The sequence below is a fragment of the Falco rusticolus genome, chromosome 1 (assembly GCF_015220075.1).
Source record: "Falco rusticolus isolate bFalRus1 chromosome 1, bFalRus1.pri, whole genome shotgun sequence".
Lineage (NCBI taxonomy): Eukaryota > Metazoa > Chordata > Aves > Falconiformes > Falconidae > Falco > Falco rusticolus.
Genome location: NC_051187.1, coordinates 107518099 through 107527859, shown reverse-complemented (window position 1 = coordinate 107527859; position 9761 = coordinate 107518099). Strand labels below are relative to the sequence as shown.

Below are 9761 nucleotides of genomic sequence, written 5' to 3'. Positions count from 1 at the left end.
GAGACCCTCCCCGTGGGCGGCGGGGGCGCTGTCTGTGTTGGGGGCTGAGGGCTGCCGAGCCGCGCGTTAGCTCCCGGCCGGGGCGGGGATGGTGTTAAACGCGCTGCGTTTCTTGCCGTTCATTGCCGTGCTGCGCTGGCTCGGCTCCTGGCCCCTCCTGCCCGGGGAGGGGAGGCGGGGGGGCGGGGCGGGGGCGGGGCAGGGCGGGGCGTTGCCAGTGAGCGCCGCGTTCCGGCCCCGCCCGGCGTGTCCCCTGCAGCCACCCGTAGGCCGCGCGGCGCGGCGTCGCCCCTCATTGGCTGATTCAATAGTCGCGGGCTACTTGAACGGCGAGAGCGGCGCCGCGGCGTCAGACTCGGCGGCTGCCGTCCATCGCGCCCCGTGCTGTGGCGGCGCGGCCATGCTGGCGGGGCAGGAGAACCAGGAGAACGTCCTCCCGGGCGGCAAGGCGCCGCCGCCCGCCGGCCCCCGGGTGGTGCTGGGGCTGCTGCGGGGCGCCCAGCAGCGGTCCGGGCAGCCGCCGCAGGTGAGGAGGGCCGGGAGGGCTGGGGCAGCTGTCAGCGGGCGGGCCGGGCCGGTGGAGGCGCTGACGGGCCGCTCTCCCCCGCAGGCGGCGCGGAGCGGCGATGAGGGCCCCTGTGCGGGGCGGCCGAGCGGCGGGCAGCAGCAGCAGGCCTTCACCATCCATGTCGACGAGCCGGACGGGGAGCGGCCGCGGCGGCGGGGCGGCCCGACGGCCCAGAGCGAGGAGGCGGCGCTGGGGCTGCGTGCGGCCATCTGCACCGTGGGGCTGCGGCGGCCGCTGGCGCCCCTGGACAACGCCATGGACATCAGCTTCGGTACGTGACGCCCCGCGGGCCCGTGCGCGCCGGGAGGGCGGCGCTGCTGGCGGCCGTCGGCGCGCTCCCGTCCCGCCGGCCCCGCCGCTGCGGCCCCGGGACCCTTCCCGCGGGAGCCGCGGGGGGCGGCCGTGCCCAGCCAGCCGCTGCCCGGGGGCGGCTTCCCGAGCCAGTGGGGGCGGCGCGGCCGGCAGCCGCTTGGCACATAGTCATGGAGCGGTTTGGGTCGGAAGGGACCTCAAAGACCACCTAGTCCCGCCCCTCTGCCATGGCAGGGACACCCGCCACCAGCCCAGGCTGCTCCCAGCCCCGTCCAGCCTGGCCTTGAGCACTGCCAGGGATGGGGCACCCACAGCTGCTCTGGGCAGCCTGGGCCAGCACCTCGCCACCCTCATGGCTTGGCCCAAAAGACACCTTTTCAGTTGCTGACACCGTTTTTTTTCCTTTGAGCTTGCCCTTAAGATGCAATAGCCTTTCTGTCCAGCTGAGCTTTCCAGAACTCGAGCCTCTGTGCTCCTAACACCTCCTCTCTGTCGGTAGTTTTATGCTCTCAGCTATCGATGCCTTGAGAGAGAAACCAGATTGCAGAGAAGAGCAACACCTAAAGCCTCGCCCTTTGCTATTGCTGTAGAGCAAGAAGGGGACTTTACTCAGGCAGATTCTGAGACTCAACAGACTTTTTTCCTGTACCAGTGCAAAAGTTTTGAGCTTTTCCTAGTACCTAAGAAATGTGAGCTGTCGGATCCTTTTTCTGTAATATATGCATGAATATCCAAGGGCCAACTTCATCAGGGTCCACTTCTGCAGTCAACAAAAAGCTCTGGTACTCCAGCCCTGTTCTAAGGGGTAATAGCTAAGCTGATAGGATTCACGTCTCTGTTATAAGGTAACGCAGGATGCCCTGAGCACTGTGTGCTTGCAAAAAGAGTTTTCCATCCCTTGGTTCTCAAGGTGAAGAAGAGGAAGGGGGATGGGAACATTCTCTGTTACAGTAACACTCTGGCTTTCCTAAAGCCCCCTCACCTCACTGTGTAGTTGAGCTTTAGTTAGTCTGCCCTCTCTGCCTGTCTGGGAGACAAGAGGCCCAGCCGCCCTGGAGAGCTGCCATTGATGTGGGACAGGACAGGGTAGTTCCCTGTACTGCCAGGGAATGGTCTGACGGTGGCCATTTTAACAAGGCTGTTGTCTTCTGCTTAGATTCTCCAAGTAAATTGGATATTTCAATAAGCTCAGAACCAGAAGAGAAAAAGCCAAATGTTAATAACGTGCCAGACTATATCGGCGATATCCATATGTACCTCAGGGAAATGGAGGTGAGCTGCTGTCTCTTTTCTTCTTTGTTTACAGTTTGGGGGGGGGGGGGGGTTGGGGTTGGCAAATGCATCTAAACATTGGTTACTGCTACAGTGACTAAATCAGCTTGCTAGAAATAGAGAACTGAAGATGCTGTGTCCACAGTTGTGAACACAAGACTGGTTTCCCATGATGAAGTTGATTGTGCCATGTGCTGAAGAGAAGCTGGAAAGCAAGACTGTGGAAATATAACTTACTGATCCTAGTACTAGGAACTAGACTTAGCACTGTTTACTTCTGATCTGTTTAAACTGTGGTAAATGGAGCTTAAACACTTGCTTCCCTGCCAGCACTTGGTCCATTCTAAATCTTATCTCTGTCATCTAAACCTACAGGTGAAATGCAAGCCTAAAATGGGTTACATGAAGAAACAACCTGATATCACAAACAACATGCGGGCTATTCTTGTGGACTGGCTGGTGGAAGTTGGAGAAGAATACAAATTACAGAATGAAACTCTGCACTTAGCTGTAAATTACATTGACAGGTTTCTTTCCTCAATGTCTGTTTTGAGAGGAAAACTCCAGCTTGTGGGTACTGCAGCTATGCTTCTTGCATCGTAAGTGAAACTGCTTAATTTAAAATTCTACCTGCTGGTCTCATACAGGCGGGAATCTTGTGGCTATTGCATTTCTGTTGCCTATAGCCAGACTGACTCGGGAGGGCTTCACGCTAGAAGAAAAATCGGAGTTACCCACCTAAAAGCTTGGCAGTTTGTATGGAACTATGCAAGCAAGCTTCTAGGCTAGCTTTGTAGGTTGCTCTAATGGGAGGACTCGTTACTTCTAGCTGCAGCAGCAGGCTTCTGAACAGTCTTTGAAGGGAATATGTGTGAGGCATGTGGAAAGGAAGTTTTGCTTGCACCATCTATTAGTTTGGTAGGTTCTTCTGGAATTTTGGTAACTCTGAGACCCAAATTGCTTTGTGCTAAAATAACAGGCTATGGTAGCTCTCCAATTTCAAATTCTACTGATTCAAGGGCTGCTGAACCAAGAGCAGCAAAGTTGTTTGGTAGCAGTGCCCAGCTATTTCACAAGTCAGAATTTCTATTGGCATGCTGGCTTTCATTAAATGCTGCTGGTTATCTGGTCTTCTAGTACTGAATTATTTGCTCATAACTATATTTCTTCTGGCAGAAAATTTGAAGAAATCTACCCTCCTGAAGTAGCAGAGTTTGTTTACATCACAGATGACACCTATACCAAGAAGCAGGTTCTAAGGATGGAGCACTTAATTTTGAAGGTTTTGTCATTTGATTTGGCAGCTCCAACAATCAACCAGTTCCTCACTCAGTATTTCCTACACAAGCAGACAAATGGTAAAGTGGAGAGCCTATCAATGGTAAGTAAGAAGTACCAGCTCAGTCTGCATAACTAGAGTTCTGTTACTATTATTAATGCACTTTACAAGCTCTGTTTCCTAGTCCCAGTAGAAAAAGAAAACAGATGCTAAAGGATTCTTCAGTCCAGGCTTCCCTGCCTCTTCTTACTGTTAAATGTGTAGTCTGTCTAGGAGAGCGCTGCAGAGTGCATGCGGTGTGCCGTGTGCTCGTGTGTTCCTCCAGAAGCCAGTGCCCCCTATCACCATTTGCTGTTTGAGATAACCCATTCCTGTCGCAGACTGGCACTCAGCCTGGCTCAAGCATGCGTGCTTACTCAGAGTAGGCAGAGATTGATGAACTGTAATTTGGGGGTTGTTTCACTGCTAGATGTTTCTGTCTTATCTAAAACTGCCACATCTACCCACCCACTTCTGCTGAAGAGCTTTTGTTTTTGTTTTCTCCTCAACAAGCAGTGAGCTGTAAATCCAGAGCCTAACTTCTAAAGCAGAGCACAGATAACGTTTCGGCTAGTTACATCAAATCCTAACTGTATGGCAGCTACCAGAGCTCCTAAATAGAAGCCTGTGGTGAGTTGACCCTGGCTGAGCTCCAGGCACCTACTGAAGCTGCTGTCACCGCCCTCCTGAGCTGGATAGGGGAGAGAAAGTTTAATGAAGGGCTTGTGGGTGAAGATAAGGACAGGAAGAGATCATTTGGCAATTACTGTCACTGGTAAAACAGACAACTTGGGGAAACTTAATTTATTGCCATTCAAATCAGAGTAGGGTAATGAGAAAGAAAACTAAACCCTAAAAACACCTTCCCCCCCACCCCCTTCCCCCCTTCACAGGTTCAGCTTCACTCCCAGTTTCTCTGCCTCTACACCAGTGTGGCTCAGGGGGATGGGGAATGGGGGTTGCAGTCAGTCCATCACACTTTGTCTCTGCTGCTACTTCCTCTGCAGGGGATGGTTCCTCATATTCTGCCCCTGCTCCAGCGTGGGGTCCCTCCCACAGGAGACAGTTGTCCACAAGTTTCTCCAGTGTGGGTCCTTTCCACAGCTGCAGTTCTCCACAAACTGGCCCAGTGTGGGTCCCCCCCAAAGGTTGCAGCCCCCCAGACAAAGCCTCCTCCAGTCCGTGTCCCCCGTGGGGGCGCTAGCCCTGCCCCAGCCTGGGCTTCTCTCCCCATGGGGCCACAGGCCCTGCCAGGAGCTGCTCCAGCTTGGGCTGCCCACAGGTCATGGCCTCCTTGGGGCATCCACCTGCTCTGGCTTGGGGTCCTCCCCAAGCTGCAGGTGGGGATCTGCTCCCCTGAGGGCTCTGCAGGCTGCAGGGGGACAGCCTGCCTTGCCGTGGACTGCCCAGGAATTTGCTCCAGCACCTGGAGCTCCCCCTCCCCCGCTTCTGCAGTGACCCATGTGTCTGCAGAGCTGTTGCGCTTGCATAGCCTCCCTCTTCTCCCTGGCTGCAGTTTGTTGTGCAGTGTTTTTGCTTTCCCCTTCTTAAATTCATTATCCTAGAGGCACTACCACTGTCACTGATGGGCTGGGCCTTGGCCAGCAGCGGATCCATCTTGCAGCTGGCTGGCATTGGCCCTGTCAGACATAGGGGAAGCTTCTGGCAGCTTCTTGCAGACGCCACCCCTGTAGCACACATGCCCCCCACGCACCCCCACTACCAAAACTTTGCCAAGCAAACCAACCCCATACAAAGTCTGTCTTCTTGTGCAGAGGTCAGGCTTGCCTACACTCTGCCCTCTAGATCTTGCATACCTCTAAATATAAAATGTGGTGTTGAAAAAGCAGGTATTGGGAACACTGACAGTAGCTAACAGTAGATGCTAAAAGAGAAAGTAAGTAGAAGGTAGGTAAAAAGCTGTTCCAATCCTGCCATCAGTTGGAGGAAGCTTAAATTTGGGTTCTAGTGAACTGTCAAATGCACTTTTACTTCCTTTTGGAAGCAGGTGATTCCCTTTCTCTCGTTTCCCTTGCAGTACCTTGGGGAGCTGAGTCTCATTGATGCTGATCCTTACCTGAAATACTTGCCATCAGTTATTGCTGCTGCAGCGTTTCACCTAGCAGGCTATACGATCACTGGACAAACTTGGGTATGTAGCACCAACGCTTGAGCTGTCAACTGCCTTTATGCCTGTTCAGCACATTCTTATGCAATTCCGAATGCTGAAGCCTGGGCTGCAGGAATCCCAGTCCCTCTGCGCTCCAAGGCTGTTAATTAGGGATTGCTCCCTATGGTATTTGAAACATAGGGGGACGACATGCCTTTTCTTGGAAGGAAGAGGCATCTACTGAGGCACTTAGTTCTGGCAAACCTTCTCAAAGCTGCAAGCAGCTTCCTTGTGATGAGGAGGTGGGCAATCAGAAAGCCTAAGCACTGGAGACAAGGAATACTTGTTTCTAATATGGTAGTTGTCAGGATTACTGCTAAAATCTGAGCAGTATTAAACTACTTTGTGCTTGAGAAAACAACACTACCAACCTAGTAGAATAACAGTTTCAACAGGAAGCTAAAAGCTCTGCCAGCAGTTGTCAGAAGCAAACAGAAATGTTCAAATATCCCTCTTACTTTCCCTTTTCCCTCAGCCCGAATCCCTGTGTGAAGTAACAGGCTACACCCTTGAAGACATCAAGCCTTGCCTCATGGACCTACACCAGACCTACCTCAAAGCAGCACAGCACATGCAACAGTCCATAAGGGAGAAGTACAAGAGTGCAAAGTAAGTATCTGTGGAGATGTATGATGAGGTGGTGTGTTACACCCAAGCTGTCCTAGCACTACTGGGGTGTATCTGGAGCCTCCAGTCAGACCCCACTAACCAAAGCCACCGTGTAAGTGAAATGGTGACAAGACTCCTCAGGTTTTTGCACAACACCTTGTTGAGCAATACTTTGTGTTCCCTACCAGGCCTGCTATGGCTGCCTGAACTGTTAGGTAGAAACTGGGGGGAATTTGCATGATGTTCCTACAATTGGTGGGCAGGAGATGGTACCTAACACTCCTACAAATCTGTGTCCGCTGACAAAGCCCCAATATGTTTCCTGCCGTGTGAGAAATGTGCCTCGCTGCAGTATATAGGCTGTTCTGTATGGCAGAGAGCTCTTGAGCAAGATGACATCCTGCATCTTTCTTTCCCTCTCTAGGTACTATGGAGTATCGCTTATTGACCCACCAGAGACACTAGACTTATTGTAACAATCAAGAGACTGATCTTTTAAAAAGATGTATATTATAAGAAAATGATGTACAGTTTTTAAACATGCTTCGAAATTCTAGATGTGATCATTCATAATATTAATACTGGTTTTGAGGAGCTTAATTATGAAGTTAGTTTTAATGTAAATCTTTTGTACATGCAATTTTGATAAAATACTTAGCTGGGTTTTTATAATAAAGATCTCTTCAAGCACAGAATTAACCATGCAGACCAAGTGAAATCTTGAGACTGCTTACCTAACGATAGACTAAACACGAATATTAGCAGTGCATTACTATAGTAGGGCTTTTTCTCCTTCCACTTCAAGAATGACTTGGACTCCACAGCAGTATTTGTAGCATTTTTGTACTGTCTAGTTTAAACTGAGACTTAGTATAGATCCAAAATGTGGCTTTACGGCTATAATACTGGAAGAAAAAAATGAAGTAGCTCTGAGGAGAACACCTTGCTAGAATTGACTGTTGTGAGGCACTTTGGGACATGGTGGTTACTGGAAGCCTTGATCCCTATGTTGTGTATTGCCAGATCTCCATCAGGTTTGAGGGTGAATGCTCTGCTGCAGGGACCACACGGTTAAAGCTATTATACCCATTCATACTTCCCTCTTCCAGTATGTAGAAAAGTCTTGCCACAGGTATTTTCTAGTCATGAAGTGTAAAACTGATACGAATTTTAACCCATGGAGTGTCCCCACTGATATGCTAGCTGTCCTGAAGGCCTGCCCATGTCCACTTAAAAAAAAAAAAAAAAAGTCATCAGTCTGGTTATCCTTTGCTACTTTAGGGGCGGTGGGGGATTAAAATGTAGGAGAGTGAACTACTGCTCTGTGCCCTCAAGAGGGGAAGTTTTCTGGCATGGATGGGCTATGTGCAGAACGGTACAGCTCCTGTACATCCCCCTTGCTTAGAAAGGGATCCTCTGCAGCACACAGCAAAAATACAGACCGACCAGTCTTATTTTTTTCTTAGTTCTAGAACTGTTAGACAAGCAAATTGGTAGATAATTGGCGTTAAATCAAGTGGATGTTTACCTTCAGCTTGTGTAAATCCAGTGATGTTGCCCTGTACCTGCTGTTCTTTGTGTGTAAAGCAGGGAGTGCATGGAAGTGGGTTTAATTAAGCTGCTTCCAGGTTGGCCAATAAACAATTTTTAAATCTGATGTTAGTGGTCTTGCCAATGCCTTAATACCACTGAGGGGTGGTACTACCATCTTAAATTGGCGTTCATTTCTAAAGCTGTTTGCCAATGGCTGCCCTGTGAAACCTGTGCCGCTTCAACTTTAAAGCTGATTCAGCACTGTCAGGTTATCTGGACATGCAGCAGGTAGCAGCATAAATTCTTCACAGATGTCAAACAGCTGTTACAATGTGGGTTATTTGAAATTAAAAAGAAAAAACATCAAAAAAACCATCAGCCTTCTGTCAAGCTGACAAGCAAGCATTACAGTGTGACAACTCACCTGCCTCTGTAACTAAAAACTTGCTGTTCTGCCCCAGTTCTGCAGTTTGAGCCCTCCATGAACGAACTCAGTTATAAAACTGGCCAAAACCAGCAGCCTGTACTGCACTTTCCTCTTGACTGTATAAGCCACCACCACTTGGATCAATCTGAGCTTTTTAGGATGCACTTTGACTTTTATACATATTGAGTGAAGAACTGTATTTAATAGGTCTACCATGTTCTCCAGTAGCCTTTATTAAGCTTAATTTCAGTAGGTTGCCACTGAAAAGCTAAAACTAGTTGGGAGGAAAATGTCACAGTAGATCACATCTGGTGCTTAGTATTGGAAATGCCCTAACCTTGCAGGAGAGGGAGTTTGTAGATACAGGACCCATTTGCCACAGTTGCAACATCAGTTTGTGACCTTGGAAGAGTGACTCGGAATGCCAACCGGCAATTCCTCCTTGAAGAAAACAGAGCACAGTGCTCTGCCTGAAAAACTGGGTTCTGCCTTCCCCTTCTGTTTTTTTGTGGTGTGTGCTGGAAACTTTCTTAGTGGTCTTGGAAAGATGAACACTGGAAGAGAAGTCACTTAAAGGAAGCTTATCCCGTATTTTCCCCAGAAAAAGAGCAAGTAGCAGTACTTCAGTGGAAAGACTTCAATTGTTTATAGTATTAATTTACCGCCTGATGAAACGTCTCCTTGCTCTAGTTTCAGTGGAAGTTGTTTCGTTACTGTTCCTGTACCACAGAGAAAAATTCTCCCTTGCTCCCTGAGCTTTACCTTTCAATATACTGATACAACTGCCCCTACAGCCTAAAAAATGCTTCGGTTGGGGGCTGGCATCTCTGAAGAAAATACCCCAGGTTGTACCGTACTAGTTTTGCCTATCCAGTGTTAACTTTTCCTAGTCCTTTCAAAATAAAGCCTTTAAGGAGCATAGGGTAAGAGGGGTTATGTGCAAAGAAGAAATAAACAGCGGTGCAAAGAATACTGTTCCTTTCCCTGAAGAACTTTATGGTGGTGTGGTACTGTGGAGGGATGAACCACCTGAAGCTTCGTTCATTCTTGTACTCCTGACAGTGACTTTGGGTTGGAAGAACTGACACTAAGAAAATGCACCGCTTTGGCTCCCGGAGGAATGGGGCTTTCTGTGTCTGTCCCTCTCTGAAAGAGCACTACTTGATTAAAGCTTTGCCTGGCTGGGAGCAATGTTTTGGGTTTTTTTAACATGAAATTTTAAACCTGTTTGGGGAACTAGTATCTGGAACAGTAACTTCTCTCAGCTTCATGTTTCATTAATACTAAAGTCACATGTAAAATACATGTTTCTTTGCTCTTGTAAATACGTGCATGTTTCAAATTTGTTTTCCAACAAAGACTATGTCAGGTATGGAAACCTCATCTCTTCCTTTTGCCTGATTTTAAACGCAGAGCATAATTCTCTGAATATAGTTCAAGAAGCATTCCTGTCTGTTGCATGTAATGTTTAATTAAACTGTCTTTAAGAAACTCCATTGCTGAAGTACGAGTGGCTTCTCTCTGAAAGTTTTGCATTAGTTCTATGCTGTTT

The 9761-nt window shown here is 49.1% G+C and overlaps 1 protein-coding gene across 1 annotated transcript; it reads left to right on the top strand.

Moving 5' to 3' along the window:
• The first annotated feature begins 313 nt into the window (after nucleotides 1–313).
• CCNA2 (cyclin A2) lies at nucleotides 314–9705 on the top strand. Its single transcript, XM_037394649.1, has 8 exons — nucleotides 314–526; nucleotides 611–839; nucleotides 2037–2152; nucleotides 2528–2751; nucleotides 3329–3533; nucleotides 5509–5622; nucleotides 6116–6249; nucleotides 6674–9705. Exons 1-8 carry the CDS (start codon nucleotides 401–403, stop codon nucleotides 6723–6725), a joined length of 1200 nt encoding a protein of 399 aa, XP_037250546.1. The 5' UTR covers nucleotides 314–400; the 3' UTR covers nucleotides 6726–9705.
• Nucleotides 9706–9761: the final 56 nt, after the last annotated feature.